This window comes from Giraffa tippelskirchi, chromosome 7 (assembly GCF_054371585.1).
Source record: "Giraffa tippelskirchi isolate mGirTip1 chromosome 7, T2T-mGirTip1v1.2.pri, whole genome shotgun sequence".
Lineage (NCBI taxonomy): Eukaryota > Metazoa > Chordata > Mammalia > Artiodactyla > Giraffidae > Giraffa > Giraffa tippelskirchi.
In genome coordinates, this window is record NC_137281.1 from 111,746,996 (window position 1) to 111,765,356 (window position 18,361).

General features: G+C 35.4%; 1 protein-coding gene across 11 annotated transcripts in view; it reads left to right on the top strand.

Moving 5' to 3' along the window:
• Positions 1–18,361, top strand: part of ICE2 (interactor of little elongation complex ELL subunit 2) — a 68,039-nt gene that overhangs the window by 16,061 nt on the left and 33,617 nt on the right. For 7 of the 11 annotated variants that reach the window (XM_081507573.1, XM_081507572.1, XM_081507571.1 and 4 more), the window contains 4 exons: positions 9,440–9,577; positions 10,186–10,302; positions 10,488–10,647; positions 11,599–11,780. In XM_081507573.1, the coding sequence (XP_081363699.1) occupies positions 9,440–9,577; positions 10,186–10,302; positions 10,488–10,647; positions 11,599–11,780 (597 nt within the window). Of the gene's footprint in view, positions 1–9,439; positions 9,578–10,185; positions 10,303–10,487; positions 10,648–11,598; positions 11,781–17,701; positions 17,744–18,361 lie in introns of all 11 variants that reach the window. The other 4 variants (XM_081507570.1, XM_081507569.1, XM_081507574.1 and 1 more) reach the window with 1 other exon arrangement.

Here is an 18,361-nt window from a genome sequence, read left to right on the forward strand (position 1 = left end):
AAAAATTTTTTTTGGTAGTTCAGGCTTTCTTTTGTCTGTTTTTAAGTTTTATGTGAATTCTTTTTTTTTTTTTTTTTAATATTTATGTATTTATTATCTGGCTGCGTTGAGTCTTAGTTGTGGCACATGGGATCTCTGTTGTGTCACGTGGACTCTCTAGTTGTGTCACGTGGACTCTCTAGTTGTGTCACATAGGCTTCAGAGTGTGCTGACCTCTCTAGTTGTGGCGTGTAGGCTTGCTTTCTCCGTGGCCTGTGGGATCTTAGTTCTCTGACTAGGGATCAAACCCACATACCCTGCATTGCAAGGTGTTTTCTTAACCAGTGGACCACCTGGGGAGTCCCCTCTTTTGTACTATGTGAACAGAATTCTTCCTTTACTCGGTAGTATGTTCGTGAGTTTCATGTGTATGTATGTGTGTAGTTGTATTTCATTCATTTTCATTTCTGTACATTTATGAATGCACATAAATAGTTTATTCTGTTGATCAAAATTTGGGCTGTTTATACAAACAGAATAGACTTACGGACTTGGGGAGAGGGAAGAAGAGGGTGAGATGTATGGAAAGAGTAACATGGAAACTTATATTACCATATGTAAAATAGATAGCCAATGAGAATTTGCTGTACAGCTCAGGAAACTCAAAACAGGGGCTCAGTATCAACCTATAGGGATGGGATGGGAAGGGAGATAGGAGGGAGGCTCAAAAGGCAGGGGATATATGTATACCTATGGCTGATTCATGTTGAGGTTTGCCAGAAAACAACAAAATTCTGTAAAGCAATTATCCTTCAATTAAAAAATAAATAAATTTTTAAAAAATTGGGACTGTGTCTAGATTTGAGCTATTCAAGGCAGTGCCCCTGTGAAAATTGTCATACATGTCTCTTGGTGCACATGTGCACACATTTCTACTGGATATATGATTAGGAATGAAGTTATGGGTATAGAAGAGGCACATCTTCAACTTTAATAGATAATGTTAGACTGTTTTCCAAATTGATTATGCCACTTTACATTCTACCCATTAGGTTTTGAGAAGTTTTACTCCATGTTCTCAACAAATTGATACTTAGTCATGTTAGTTTTAATCAATCTAGAGGATAGGGTGCTACCTACAAAAGACTGTATACCTTTTCACATGTCTTTTGATCATTTCTTGTGAATTAATTATTCAGGTTTTTCCCTTTATTATCTTGGATTTTCCCTCTTTTTGTTACTGATCTGTGGGAGTTTTTTGAATATTCTAAATACAAGAGTTTTATGGGTTGTATAGTAGTCCCTCCTTAAACCCAGTTTTGCTTTCCTCAGTTTCAGTTATCCACGAGTGGAAAATTGCAGAAATAACTCATCACATATCATTTTGAGTAGCATGATGAAGCATCCTGCTTCAGCCTACCTGGATTGTGAATCATCCTTTTGTCTAGCATCTCCCACCCAGGAGACTCTTAGTAACCACCTTGGTTATCATATGACCGTTGAGGTGTCACAGTGCTTGTGTTCAAGTCACCCTTACTTTGCTTGATAATAGCCCAGTGGTGCCAGTGTAGTGACACTGGCCATTTGGGTATGTCATAAAGAAGCCACAGTGTTTCCTTTAAGTAAAGAGGTGAAAGTTCTCAACCTAGTAAGGAAAGAACAAAAATCATATGCTGCAGTTGCTAAGATTTACATCAAGAATGAATCTTCTATCCATGAAATTATAACAGAGGAAAAAGAAATTTGTGTTTTGTTGTCCTACCTCAAACTGCCAAAGTTATAGCTGCAGTGCTTAGCTAAGACTGAAGAGACCTTGATTTTGTAAGATATTTTGAGAGCAGAGGCCACATTCACATAACTTACTACAATATCACTATAATTATTCTGTTTTTATTTTATTTTTGTTTTTAGTCTCTTACTCTGCCTAATTTTTAAATTAAATTTATCATAGATATATATGGATAGGAAATGATATTTGGTTTTACCCATGATTTCAGACATCCACTGAGGGTCTTGGAGTCTATCCCCCCTGGATAAAGGGAACTACTGTATACATTGGAAGTTTTTTCCTTTACCTGTAAAAACAGTTTCTTTTAATCTACAAGTTACCCCTCCATATTTTTTTTTCCTTTAACTATCTTTTCAAGAACCTGGATCATTTGACCTGTAGACTTTCCTTCAGTCTAGATTTTGCTAATTACATATTCATAATAATCCTCAACATGTTCCTCTTTGCTCTGTATTTCTTACAAATTTTCAACTGGATCCAAAACTTGATCAGAATTATAGTCTTGCCAAAGAGATTTAACATATAGATGGTGTTATATTCTTTAATCAGATGACACATAATGTCTGATTGTTTTTTGAGATGTTAGGAGCTATTGATGTTTAATGCCTGGATTCATTGATTCACTTGGTCTACAAAATTGTAAGATTCATTATAATTGCATCATTTATTTTTATTCATAGTTGGAATAATTTTATAAAGATATTTTTCCTCATCTACTGTTTGGCTTCCCATTTCATGTAGCAGAAAAAAATGCTAGATTCTTAATCAGTTTTGAAAAAACTAATTGGCCCCTTCTTACTTTACAATGGTGATCATTGTTTTTTAAAAAATATTCTTGAATCATGAAGATAAATATATTTGATGGGTTTTAGTCCATTACAATGATCCTTTTTGAAACTCAGATAATACCAGCTTTGAACAGTGATGAGTTCTTCATACTGGCTTTGAGTCACTCTAGTTGTCTTTGAGGCTTATTTTGTACAATACCTAACCCAGCCCTGGAATCAAGAATTTCCTAGAGCCTTAGTTTCTAGAAGTATTTCAAGACTACAGTCTGGGCACTGGGGATGCTCACTGCACCTAGGTTGATCAGTGTTTCTGAGAACATTTCCATTTATGGAGCAAGAAAAAGTGTATTTTAAAGAAAAAAATGTACTTACCTGGTGATCCACTGGCTAAGACTCAATGTTCCCAATGCAGGGGGGCCTGGGTTCAATCCCTAATCAGGGAACTGTGTCCCACATGCCACAACTAAGACCTGGCACAGCCAAATAAATAAAAGTTTTTAAAACTTTTTATTTTGTATTGGTGTATATCCGATTAACATTGTTGTGATAGTCTCAGGTGAACAGTGAAGGGGCTCAGCCATACATGTACATGTATCCATTCTCCCCCAAATTCTTCTCTCATCAAGGCTGCCACCTATCATTGAGCAGAGTTCCATGTGCATGTCCTTATTGGTTATCCACTTTAAATATATCAGTGTGTACATGACCATACCAAACTACCTACAGACCCCTATCCCCCAGCAACCATAAGTTTGTTTTCTAAGTCTATGAGTTTCTTTCTGTTTTCTCAGGTCAATTCAGTCTCTCAGTCATGTCCGACTCTTTGCGACCCCATGAACCACAGCACACCAGGCCTCCCTGTCCATCACCAACTCCTGGAGTCCACCCAAACTCATGTCCATTGAGTCAGTGATGCCATCCAACCATCTCATCCTCTGTCTTCCCCTTCTGCCTTCACTCTTTCCCAGCATCAAGGTCTTTTCCAGTGAGTCAGCTGTTCACATCAGGTGGCCAAAGTATTGGAGTTTCAGCTTCAACATCAGTCGTTCCAATGAACACCCAGGACTGATCTCCTTTAGGATGGACTGGTTGGATCTCCTTGCAGTCCAAGGGACTCTCAAGAGTCTTCTCCAACACCACAGTTCAAAAGCATCAATTTTTCTGCTCTCAGCTTTCTTTATAATCCAACTCTCACATCCATACATGACTACTGGAAAAACCATAGCCTTGACTAGACAGACCTTTGTTGGCAAAGTAATGTCTCTGCTTTTTAATATGTTGTCTAGGTCGGTCATAACTTTCCTTCCAAGGAGCAAGCGTCTTTTAATTTCATGGCTGCAATCACCATCTGCAGTGATTTTGGAGCCCAGAAAAATAAAGTCAGCCACTATTTCCACTGTTTTCCCATCTATTTGCCATGAAGTGATGGGACCGGATACCATGATCTTAGTTTTCTGTATGTTGAGCTTTAAGCCAGCTTTTTCACTCTCCTTTTTCACTTTCATCAAGAGGCTCTTTAGTTCTTCTTCACTTTCTGCCATAAGGGTGGTGTCATCTGCATATCTGAGGTTATCAATATTTCTCCCGGCAGTCTTGATTCCAGCTTGTGCTTCCTCCAGCCCAGCGTTTCTCATGATGTACTCTGCATATAAGTTAAATAAGTAGGGTGACAATATACAGCCTTGACGTACTCCTTTTCCTATTTGGAACCAGTCTGTTGTTCCATGTCCAGTTCTAACTGTTGCTTCCTGACTTGCATACAGGTTTCGCAAGAGACAGGTCAGGTGATCTGGTATTCCCATCTCTTTCAGAATTTTCCACAGTTCATTGTGATCCACACAGTCAAAGGCTTTGGCATAGTCAGTAAAGCAGAAATAGGTGGTTTTCTGGAACTCTTGCTTTTTCGATGATCCAGCAGATGTTGGCAATTTGATCTCTGGTTCCTCTGCCTTTTCTAAAACCAGCTTGAACATCTGAAAGTTCACGGTTCACGTATTGCTGAAGCCTGGCTTGGAGAATTTTGAGCATTACTTTACTAGCATGTGAGATGAGTGCAATTGTGTGGTAGTTTGAGCATTCTTTGGCATTGCCTTTCTTTGGGATTGGAATGAAAACTGACCTTTTCCAGTCCTGTGGCCACTGCTGAGTTGTCCAAATTTGCTGGCGTATCGAGTGCAGCACTTTCACAGCATCATCTTTCAGGATTTGAAATAGCTCAACTGGAATTCCATCACCTCCTCTAGCTTTGTTCGTAGTGATGCTTCCTAAGGCCCACTTGACTTCACATTCCAGGATGTCTGGCTCTAGGTGAGTGATCACACCATCGTGATTATCTGGGTCGTGAAGATCTTTTTTGTGCAGTTCTTCTGTTTATTCTTGCCACCTCTTCTTAATATCTTCTACTTCTGTTAGGTCCCCACCATTTCTGTCCTTTATTGAGGCCATCTTTGCATGAAATGTTCCCTTGATATCTCTCATTTTCTTGGAGAGATCTCTAGTCTTTCCCATTCTATTGTTTTCCTCTATTTCTTTGCATTGATCACTGAGGAAGGCTTTCTTATCTCTCCTTGCTATTCTTTGGAACTCTGCATTCAAATGGGTATATCTTTCTTTTTCTCCTTTGCTTTTCGCTTCCCTTCTTTTCACAGCTATTTGTAAGCCCTCCTCAGACAGCCATTTTGCTTTTTTGCATTTCTTTTTCTTGGAGATGGTCTTGATTCCTGTCTCCTGTACAATGTCACGAACCTCCATCCATAGTTCATCAGGCACTCTGTCTATCAGATCTAGTCCCTTAAATCTATTTCTCACTTCCACTGTATAGTCAAAAGGGATTTCATTTAGGTCATACCTGAATGGTCTAGTGGTTTTCCTTACTTTCTTCAATTTAAGAAATTTTTGGTGTGGTAAAATATATAACATAAAATTTACCATTTCAACCATTTTTAAGGATTGTTCAGTAGCATTAAATACTTGAACACAGTTGTGAATAGATTTTCATCATTCATTTCCAAACTATTCCATCTTCTCAATCTGAAACTATATTCATTAAATAACTCATCATTTGCCCTCCACCCAATGCCTTACAACCACCATTCTACTTGTTATTTCTATGAATTTAACTTCACTATGTACCTTATATAAGTGGAGTCATTACAGTGCTTGTCCTTTTGTGATTGGTTTATTTTACTTAGCATAATGTCTTCAGAATTCAACCAGGTTGTAGCTTGTGTCAGAATTTCCTTACCTTTTTTAAAAATTTATTTTAATTATGGTAAAATACATATGACATTAAATTTACTGACTTAACCATTTTTTAAATGGGCAGTTCTGTAGTATTAACTACATTCATATTTTTGTATGGCCAATCTCTAGAACTCTTTTCATCCTGTAAAGCTGAGACTGTCCCTGTTTCTGAACTGTTTCTATTCACAACACTTGTGAAACCATTTATGTGGGATTTTTCCCTCATACCAACCGATTCTCCAACTCTTGAGACACTGAGCCTAGGGTTTCCATGACTCACCCCTACCTTGAGTTCAATAATTATGTAGAATGGCTTAGAGAACACAGGAAAGTATTTTACTTGCTATTTCCAGTTTAATATAAACTTCCATGCCCTTTCCAAGCACACTACCCTCCCAGACCTCCGTGTCTTCAACCCAGAAGCTCTCTGGATCCCATTGTTGAGATTGTTGAGGGGGCTTCTATGGAGATTACTTAGTGGCATGCTTGATCAAATCATTGGCTACTGTGACTAGCTGCCTATGGGCCTTTTGTCATCTCATTAGCATAAAGAAGACATTCTTATCACTTAGGAGATTCCAAGAGCTTTAGGAGCTATGTGTCAGGAATAAGGAACAAACACAAACTATTTCTTATTGTATCACACACCATTTACTTTCTGTCTTTAAATTTGTCTGCTGTAGATACCCCCATATAAGTGGAATCATATAGTATTTGTCTTTTTGTGATTGACTTACTTTGCTTACCATAATGTCTTCAAGATTCATCCAGCTGCAGTGTGTGGCAGAACTTCCTTTCTAAGGCTGAATATTCCATTGTATGTATATGGACATTTTGTTTGTCCGTTTATCCATTGATAGACACATGATTTGCTTCTGTTTGGCTGTTGTGAATAATGCTGCTGTGAATGTGGGTATACAGATGATCTATTAAGATCTCTGTTTCTCAAGCATTAAATGTAGCACTCTCACATTCAGCTCCCTACCTAATCTTAGAACTAGTTGAGGCATTTGTTCTCAAGGCACTTCATGTGTTTCTTACTGCTCACTGCTCCTGTTTTTCCTCATTCTAGATATTTGGAGTTTGTTTATTTAGTTATGGTCCTTGAAGATTCTTCTCGCTTTTACCAAGCCCAGCAATGCATGAAAATTGCTAGTTGTAACCTAGCCAGGATCTAGTGTTATTTGGATAGGAGTGCTGTTCAAGATACTACTTTAGCATATTGCCAGAAGTAGTGTCTGTTAAATGTTAAGCTTGAAACATGTGTGTAAATGTATTTTCTCTTTCTGGAGCATAGTCATTTTCACCTTTCTTTGTAATGATGTGTACATGCATGGTTTTTGGTGTTTTTAATTTTCAAGATACTTTGAGTGTTAAATAATATTTGTGGGTTGGTGATGGGGATCAGCCTGAATCTCTTAACCTCATTTGTTCACTCTTAGTTGTTTTTCCAACATAAGTAAATTACTAATTAAAATTTTTTAATTAAATATTGTAAATAAGATCTTTTTGTTACTTAATACCTACCAGCTGTGAAATACCTTTAATACTATATAATATATCTGAGTATAGGTATAAAACTGTCATAGATTTACATTGAATTTTTCTCTTGCCGTGATTACTGAGTAAACTTAACTTAAAGAGCACTGTGACATTCAACAGCATTTACCAGGAAAGATGTTCAGATAAATATCTAATCAGGATAGTCTGTATGTCACATAGTTCTTACATATTGCTTTCTTCTGCATGTTCAAATTTTTGTAATGACTATTTTAGGACAGAAATGTTAGGGGTGAAAGTCGACTAATATTATAAATGAGGAGCAAAGATATTATGCAGACCTGAGTTTGCAGTTAACTAGGTTTTTGTTGTTGTCGTTAATATTTATTTGGCTGCGCCTGTCTTAGTTGCAGCATGTAGGATCTAGTTCCCTGACCAGGGATCAAACCCAGACTCCCTGCTTTGGGAGCACAGACTCTCAGCCACTGGACCACTAGGGGAGTTCCTTGACTAGGGTTATTAAAAACAAGCAGAACTTCTCCATATTAACCTACATATGCCTTAATTGCAAGTAGTGTGTGTGTATTAATTGCTCAGTCATGTCCAACTCTTGCGACCCCATGGACTGTAGCCTGCAGGCTTCTCTGTCCCTGGAATTCTCCAGGTAGGAATACTGGAGTGAGTAGCCATTCCCTTCTCCAGGAGATCTTCCCAACCCAGGGGTCAAACCCAGGTCTCCTCCATTGTAGGCAGATTCTTTACTGTCTGAGCCACTGGTGAAGCCCAATTGCAAGTAATATCCTGAATTAAATGTCAAAGTCATTATTAAAAAGCATAGAATTGAGGAGGAAACTGTGAAAGATAGCAGGGAAAGAGGATTAAAGAAGAGGAGAAGGTATGAAACTATGTATGAAAAGGTAATGACACATTTTATAAATGTCTGATGGGAAAGGGGATATAAGATACAAAAGTATACTTATTGCTAAAAGCTTTTGTGATATAAACTATATTCTAAAAGGTAAAGTTCATTGAGAGGAGAAGAAAAAACACATCCATTTGGTCCTCCATATGTGCCAGTTCTGCATCAGTTGATATGGATGGCTGACGGTACTATATACCATTTTATATAAGCCATTTGAGCATCCTCAGATTTTGGTGTCCATGGGAGATTCCAGAGATACCGAGAGACACCTGTATCTTAGAAGATAATGTAGTGTGTATGGTTTTACATTATAACTCCCCTACCCCCTCCAAAATTGCTGTGCTTCTTTGAGTTATTTACGTGTCATCACAAGTGGCATATATTCTGTTTTAGTGAAACAGTGAATTTTCCTTCCTCATTACATTTCCTTGTAAGTCATTAATATTTTGAGAACATTTTGGAGAGAAGGAAATACAAATTAGTTATGACCTTTCTCATTTAGTTTTTAGATTGAATATTAGAATAACCTGTAAGATAACTACTTCATTAATTCATTGTGCTTGGGAATCCTTTTAGGGTATTAAACTTATTTCTGATCATTCACGTAGCTGATTTTATTGCCACAAAGTGTGTTAAAATTTTCACATATCTCTATTTCTTTGACAGTTTCTTAAATAGCATAGAAAATATGACTTCTCTAACTTTAAATTCTATGGCTTCCTTGATAGCTCAGTTGTTAAAGAATACACCTACAATGCAGGAGACCCTGGTTTGATTCCTGGGTTGGGAAGATCCACTGAAGAAGGGATAGGCTACCCACTCCAGTATTCTTGGGCTTCCCTTGTGGCTCAGCTGGTAAAGAATCTGCCTGCAATGTGGGAGACCTGGGTTCGATCTCTGGATTGGGAAAATCCCCTGGAGAAGGGAAAAGCTACCCACTCCAGTATTCTGGCCTGGAGAATTCTAATACAATTGCTACTTTTAGTATTATTAAGCATCATTTTTTAAAGAAATTAAGCTAAAAAGAATTGTTATGAAAAATAAGAGTTTGAATCAAATAAAGAATATACAGTATGCCTGAGTTATTAGAAGTCCAGTTAATGAATGAGGCTCATACTTGAAATAAATAATTTTATAGTCACATGTAACTAAATTATTTTTGTTTCATTGTTAGAGAAATACAATAAAAATGAATTTCTCTTAATTTTTAATTTTTAGCAAATTTTAAAAGCTTGTATTGAACAAGTGAAAAACTATCCAGAATTCTATACTCTCCATGAAGTCACCAGCTTAATGGGATTCTTCCCATTCAGAATAGAGATGGGATTCAAGTTAGAAAAAACTCTTCTCGCATTGGTAAGGTTTGCCATATGAAAATAAAAATAAACCTATTTTTGTCTGAAATATCATCTGTATTTCACATGGAAACATAATTTAAATATATTTCCATATTTATGCTTAAATTTTGAGCAGTAGCAAGATGTAATTTTTAAAATATGCAATACAAATGTGCCCCCTTTTATTGTATGTCTGCAAGTATTTGATGTTTTAAAAATTATTACTACCAACTTTATTTCTTGATTTTCTTAGTTTCCATCTTTTTTAATGTTCCTGAATATAAGCAAAAAGCCCCTTTAAAGGATTTTACTGACAATCATATTGGAAGTATGTGTGTGGAGAAGATATCTTCTCTTACACCCGGTTATGACTTGTACTGAATAAAAGGAGAGGTTAGAATTTAAAGTGACAGAGAAAATTCCATGTCATCCTTATCTTGGATCCTTTTTTTAAAAGACATATATGGTGATTGTTAAGTAAAAAACATGCAAGTCTTGTCTTAAGAAGGCTCTAAATTTGATAATTTGCATTTAGTAGAATGAAGAATTTTAAGTTTAATGAAAAGATACTTCAGGAAAAAATACATCAAGATTTCTGTATAAAACATTCATTTTTTTCTTATTTAGGGAAGTGTAAAATATGTGAAAACGGTATTTCCCTCAATGCCTGCAAAGTTGCAGCTGTCAAAAGATACCATACCAGCCTTTGAAACACCAGAACAAATAGCTGCAGCTATGCATTATGTAAGTAGTAAGGTGGTTTTGGATCTTCCTTAAAACTTGATGAGGTAATCTTCTTTACCTCATAAAGTACATGTGACCTGATTGTTCTAAAGTACCCTTTCTTAATTTCTCCCTTCTTCTCATTACTTAGTTAAAGAAGTTTCCAATAAGTATAATCAAGTAACAAGTTTTATGTTGTTTTTCAGGACATTAGTAAAGACCCAAATGCAGAGAAGCTTGTTGCAAGATACCACCCTCAGATAGCTTTAACTAGTCAATCATTATTTACCTTATTAAATAATCATGGACCAAGCTACAAGGAACAGTGGGAAATTCCAGTGTTTATTCAAGTAATACCTGTTGCAGGTGTGTGATTTGCCTTGTCAAGTAACGCTCTTAAAAGAGGAGTTCAAACAGTTCTCTTTCAGCTCTCTAAATACAGGTGGTCATTTGTCAAATACAAAAAGCTTCAGTTTTGATTTAAGGAGGATGTAAATTTGACAATTATATTCAGGAGAACTTTTTAAGATACACTGCTGCTCTAGAATTGACTCTTATAAGTGAGTTATTAGATCTACAGGACCTGTATGCATGCTAGGTTTGTGAGAAGTAGAGAAAAAAATTATAGTTTAGGGTGTCCAGAAACATATGAAATGGGAAAGGTTCTTCTGTCTTTCACTGAAACGAAAGAAATGTAATATTTTATTAGACTCAAATGGATTAGTTTCCAGGGCTTGTTTACTTACCTATTATTGGAATTCAGATTTAAAGTAAGTCAGATTTAAAGTACGATAGTCTCTCTCTTGATGGTAAAATTAGTATTTACACATGAATTCTGTATAAAATATTATTTCCCTTCTGTTTTTGTTCATATTTAATAGATTTTTGTGTCTTCTAGAATTAATATTCTTATATGTAATAGCACAATTCCAGTAAATGAAGGACTATGTCTAAAAATAAAACGACAAATTAGAGTTTAATATATTCTCTGGTAACCATTTTATGACTTTTTGAAAGTATAACTCAAGAACAACTGAGTAATAATGACAGTAAAAGTATAATATTAATAATAAACAGAAAATCCTCTAAAAACTTGTTAGAAAAAGAACATATTTTCTTGCCAGTAAGAATCTCTTGCCCTTAGATCTGTAAGAGTCTTCAAATTTCTTCATGTTCAAGGCACATGTATGGGACATGTGCTTCCACTTTCCTATCCTGTGTCTCTTCGTTTAGTAATTCTTCTGTTGTACATCCTATATTGTTTGTTTTTATATGACTACTACAAACTAATCACTCCCATTCTTTTTTTGTTTTAAGGTTCAAAACCAGTTAAAGTAATTTATATTAATTCACCACTTCCCCAAAAGAAAATGACAATGAGAGAGAGAAATCAAATCTTCCATGAAGTTCCCTTAAAATTCATGATGTCCAAAAATACATCTGTTCCAGTGTCTGCAGTATTTATGGACAAACCAGAAGAATATATATCTGAAATGGATGTATGTAACACTTTCTTTTTTTTTTCCTTAAGAGAATGTACTTGTTTATCCTTTTAAAGTGTAATGTTTTACTGCAGGTCTCTAAATCTGGTAATTAAAAATATAAACGTTAGATTAAAACTTAAAATTGAACCCCCGGTGGATCTAGACTTTAAACAGCTAATTTAACCTCCTTCATCCTCAGTTTTCTTCTATTATGGAAGAAGGATGATAATACCTACTTCATAAAATTACTGTCAGGATTAAATTTGATATTTATATGTAAAATGTTGAGCAGAGTCTTTAGCAGTATTTATATACTAAGAACTCAGTAATGGCGTCAGTGTGGTAATGGTTTTATTTAATTGGTTTCATTAGTATTCAATAGTTTTTAGGTATGAAAAGGATCAGATGAGTTTGATGCAGAAAGTATTTAGCTGAATTGTTAATCCTTATTAGTATATACTATTATCTATGTGACCTTAGGCGAACTATATAATCTATCTGTGTCTAGTTTGCTCATCTGAAGATGGGTATCATGGTAACCTAGGCTTCCCAGGTGACTCAGTGATAAAGAATCTGCCTGCTACTGCAGGAGACACAGATTTGATCCCTGAGCGGGAAAGATCCTCTTAGAGGAGGAAAATGGCATCCCACTCCAGTATTCTTGCCAGGATAATCCCATGAACAGAGGAGCCTGGCAGGGTACAGTCTATGGTGTCACAAAGAATCAGACACAATTGAGCATGTAGGCATGCATAATGATAACCTAACTCATAGAATTATTTGAGATTAAATGAGTTAATGCATCTAAAGCATTGAGAACAGTGCTTGGCATTTCATAAATACTAACCTTTATTATTTTGTGTATTGTAAAATATTTTCCCATGATTATTAGAGTAAGACTTTCTATTTTACAAAACTATTATTCATCTATCCCACAAATATTTATTGAGTAGATACTATTGCATGCACTAAGGATACAACAGTAAGTAAAAATGAAGTCTCTTTTTTCTCAGAATTTACATCAGTGTCAGGATACATAATTAAAACTGTATCAAAAACAAATATTAATAAATGCTATGCAGAAAAATGGAGCAGGTTAGGGAAAAGAGATGAGAATAGGATTCATGATCAGGAACACTTCTCCAAGGACAGGAAATATGAAAAAGGACTTGAATAAAATGAGAGAACAAACCAGATTAAAAAATAAAATAGGAAAATGTTGTTCTTATTTATACATAAGAACTCATAGTATTTTAAGAATATTGACCTTTTGTTTTTCACGTTGGCCTGTGTATTTTTGGTTTACTATTTGCCTTTCAATGCTTTTATGATGTATATGTCATAAAGCATTTCCAACTTAAGTTTTTATAGGTTGTTTTCTGTTTTGTTTTACATTTTTAAATCTACCTAAAACTTACATTGGTGTGAGAAGAATGTCAGCAAGTAACAAGTACTGTGAAAAAAATGAAGTAGGTTAAGAGGGATAAAAAGTGACCGAATAACTTCTTTCAGTAACGGCAGGCCAGATAATTTGGACCACCCATTACTGATGTCAACTGAAAAGCACTGTACATATTATATAAATTTGTTTCTTAGAATCATCAAAGACCTAACAAGACAAGGGGAACTTACAGGACTGAGATACTAAAGAAAACTGGAATCCAGGTTGATAAGCCTGTCACGTAGGGTAATTTTTGCCCTAATGATATTTGCCAGTTCTGAAGAGGCAACAGAAAATGTGCTTTTTGGCAGCATCACAGGGCTAGTCAGAATTCACTTTTCCACCATGAGCTTGGACCCTGCAGGGCTGTACGCCAGGAGTAAGGATGAACCAGAAATAAATCAGCTTTCTCATAGATTATATCCTGGGTTTTCAGGCCTTGAACTTGGATTCAGATGCTTTTGGATTGCTGATATCTCTAGATACCTAGCAAAGGCAAGTGAAAATAATTCTTAGAGGAACAGAATGACATTTTGAGCTTCATATTATTTCTACAAATAACTAGACACTGAAGGAGACTGGATACTCTGAGCAAGAACCATCACAAACAATGATTTGAAAAAGAACTAAGTTAAACATTTTTTAATGAAAAATATATCAAGTACAGTTAAGAATTCTGTAAAGGTGGTTATTAGCACATTAGATAAAACTGATAAGAGAATTAATAAACTGAAGTTGGGTCTGAAATAACTATTTGTAATGAAACACAAACAACGAAATGAAAATAATGGAGAATAGGGCATAAGGTATAGAGAATATAGTGAGAATGTCCAATATTTGTATACTTTTACCCAGAAGGAAGGTATAAAAGAGATAATGGGACAAAACCATACTTGGAGACAAAAACTACTCTTAAAAGCCACCAAAGAACCAAAAGGCACATTGCCTGTAAAGGACTGAGAGTTAGACTGGCAAGTAACTTCTAAATAACAACAATGGAAACCAGAAAACTTGTTGGGACAATATATTGTGGTGAGAGAAAATAGCCAGTGAAATATCCTTAAATAGTAAAAAATTAAAGATATTTCAGATATTTATAAAAACTGAGTTTGCTACTCACAGACCTCCTCTAATGGATGTTCTCTGTTGTGGCGATTAGTTGCTAAGTCATGTCCAACTCTTTGCAACCCTCTGGACTATAGCCTGCAAGGCTCCTCTGTCCATGTGATTTACCAAGCAGGAATATTAGAGTGGGTTGCCATTTCCTTCTCTGGGGGATCTTCCTAACCCCGGAATCGAACCCACGTCTGCTTCATTGGCAGGCAGATTCTTTACCACTGAGCCACCAGGGAAGCCTGGATATTCTTTAAGCACAAGGAAAATAATCCCAGATGGAAAGAGGGTAGTGAAAGATGTGAGAATAAAAAAAGTGAAGATAATGTGGATGGACTCTAATCCTCACTTTGTAGGTGAGTGCAGGGACACTCGGGACTTCAACATAGTTCTGAGATGACCTGGGCCCTAAGAACTCGAGAAACTAACCAACCAAAGTTCCTTCCAAGACAGAAGCCTTCACTCAGGAAAAGTCATTAGTGGTAAAGTCTGTATTGAGCAGAACAAGGACATTAAAGGTAAAGGAAAAATAAGTTTTCAGACAGTTGTGGTAGAGGGGAATAGAGGAAGCAGATATTAGAATGTACTAAAGATTTTATATGCACACATGAACGCAAACCAACCTGCATGCTATACATACATACATATCTAGTAGTAATAACGAAGCATGGGCTTAGAGCCGTGAGTCTATGAATGCTGTCCTGGGACAGCCCCACACAGGATTGCTCTCTAACAGGTAACAATCTGAGCAGATAAACCCATCTCAATTAAACATGAGAAACAAAAGAGAATTACTGATGGAAGCTCTTACAAAGTTACTAGAGGAAAAAAAGATAATTGCTATAACATTTCTACAGTCAAATGAAGAAAGATGTACCCATAGAACAGAGGAAAGCTAATGTGTTCATCCTTTGCCCTAGAATTCTCACTTCTAAAAATGTAGCTCAGACAGAGGTACACTAGAAAAAGAATGAAATATTTGTGCAGGATATTCCTTGCAGGTCTAAGGTATTCATTGGAAACAGTCCTCATGTCTCTTAATAGGGTATTTATTAAATAAACTGTACATCTTCAGTAGCTTACTATGCAGCTGCTACAGGCACATGTTGCTTTACTGCACTTCAAAGATGCTGTTTTGGGTTTTTACAAATGGAAGGTTTGTGGTAACCCTGCGTCAAGCAGGTCGTTCATCGCCATTTTCCAACAGCATTTTCTCACTTCATGTCACTGTGACACGTTTTGGTAATTCTTGAGTATTTCAAAATAATTATATTTGTTATGGTGATCTGTGATCAGTGATTTTTGATGTTACTATTACAACTTGCTGAAGGCTCAGATGATTGTTAGCACTTTTTTAGCAGTGAAGTATTTCTTAAGATGTGTATACTTTTAAAGACATAATGTCATTGCACACTGAATACACTGTAATGTAAATATCTTTATATGCGCTTGGAAACCAAAAATATTTGTGTGAGTCACTTTTTTTGTGATATTTGCTTTATTGTTGTGGTTTAGAACTGAAATATACAATATCTCCAAGGTATGCCTATAAAGAGAATCAGAAAGCTCTAGGTATGCAGCTATAATGTGATATCCAATATATATTAAGTGAAAATGGTCACTCAGATAATTTAGTGACTAACCATTTATATCATGTTCAGAAAGAATTGCCAAAAAATCTTAAATTTCATTTAATAATCATATTGTTGGTAATGATATTGCTGTTCTTATTTTGAACATATTAGATAGTATGATAAAACACATAAGTACTTATGTTTGCATTAGATAACAAGAATTGTAGCATAGGAGGTACAAATGCCAATCAAAGAAGTAAAAACCTTATAATAATACTGGAATTGTGTAAAAAAGATGCTTGAAGGTTTTCCCGTTGGCCAGAGATGTGTTAGCTTGACTTTCATGAAAAACAACTCTGCAGTAGATAGAAACATATGAAATATGTTAAAATTGATGAATTTAAAATAATATCTTTTTAAAAGAGTGTCAGTCATCTTCAGAGGATGCTAGTGTATCAAGTCATTCTGAAAACTTTTAAAATTTCAAATATCTGTCTTTTCCAGTACAAACTGTATTTCAGGGTAATGCTAAAATATTACTGTCAACATTTTGCAGTTTCTAAGTGAATGTGAAAGTGTTAGTCACTCGGTCAAGTTTGACTCTTTGCAACCCCATGGGCTGTAAGCCCACCAGCATTCCTCTGTCCGTTGAATTCTCAAGGGAGTAGGTAGCCATTCCCTTCTCCAGGGAATCTTCCTGACCCAGGGATTGAACCCAGGTCTCTTGTATTACAGGCATATTCTTTACTTTCTGAGCCACAGAGAAGACCTTGCAGCTCCTAATGAAATAGTAAATCTAGGCAGTGATCATCCTCAATGACTGCTAAAATCGTTAAAAGATCAGTAAGGAATTTTGATAGGATAGGTTGTTGACACTTGATGAAGCAACAGAACAATTGTAGTATCACAAGAAGAAAGATAACCAAACATCATTAGCCTCCTGTTTGAAGTGGGAGGTATACATTACCACATACAGCATATGAAGATTTTTTTTAAATGTGCCTGAATCTAATCAAGCTAGTAGATATTTAATAGGAAATGTAGGGGAAGCATGTGTTAAATGATATCATGGGGATGCAAAATCCAGAGTGTGGAAAATTCCACAGGATAACTGATCTAGTTTCTTCTACAAATATCTGGTGGATATGGGAATTGGCAGAGAGTAAAGGACAGGTTTTTGACAAAGAAAATTGAGAGCCATCAACCAAATATAGAGTCTGGATCTTGGTGGGATCCTCATTCCAATAAACAGTTGTAAAAAGAAATGTATCAGACTAGGAAATTTTAACACTGATTAGGTATTTCATGACATTAAGGAAGTGTTAATTTTATTGATATAATTAATATGTTTAACAGAAGAATTCTTTTATAAGCACATATTTACAGGTAAATACCATTTTTAATTTTACCCAAATTTGTTCTGTCAGGGGTGAGAGCATTGTTTTTCAGTTCATTAATTTTGGTTTTATATTTATGAAATTTTATTATTTTGAATATATTATTCTTTACCTATTTCTTGAAAAGGCTATGAATGATACTTCCAATTTTTAATATTCACTGTTCTCATTTTTGTTGCTTTTTAAATAATCAGTAATTATCTAATTATCACTCTAATTTCTTCTTTTATCCAACAGTTTGGGCAGTTTTAAATTTCCAATTGCTTGCATTTATTAATGTTTGTTGACTCTTCTTAGTTTCTTAATTTATTTAATAAATTTCTTAATTTATTTCCTTCTAAACAGACAGTCAGACCTTAGTAGATTCTGCTTTGTACTCTATTGATATTTTCTTTGTGTATTAATTTGTAGTCCGTCTTTGGAAATACCCCTTCGATCCTTGGGCGGGAAAAGGTATATCTTTGTAGTCTATGTGTATGTTTTCAGTCATTCATGTATCTTTGTTTCAGTTATTAAATATTCGTACTTTCTACATCTCTTTCTTTACTTACTTAGAAACAGTGTATCATTGACCAAGTACAATTTCTTTCAAATTTTCCTTTTATTTTTCAGTTTTGACAGTTTTAATGTTGTTATTTGGCATGTCACAAATCATTATCTATTCATCATGGATTTCATCTTTTTTCTTTTAGGGTTTTTTTTTTTTAATTCAGTCGAGCCATGTGGCTTCTGGAATATTAGTTCCCTGACCAGGGATTGAACCCATGCCCTTGGGCAGTGGTAGTACAGAGTCCTAACCACTGGACTGTCCAGGAATTTCCTGGACTTCATCTTTTTTTCAACATAGGATTCCTTTTTCTATCCAATGCTTTTTGCACTGACTTTTCTTTAACACTTACTACTGTTAGTTCTTCTTTCTTTATTTCTTGATGTCATGTCCCATTGTTTCTCCTTGAATCTTTTTGTGTAAGAATGCCTCACGTAAACAGTGTATAGCTTTGTTTTATTTTTTGACTAAATGTGGTATTGTTTAGTAAGAAACTACTATGATTGTCTATACCGAGAAATTTT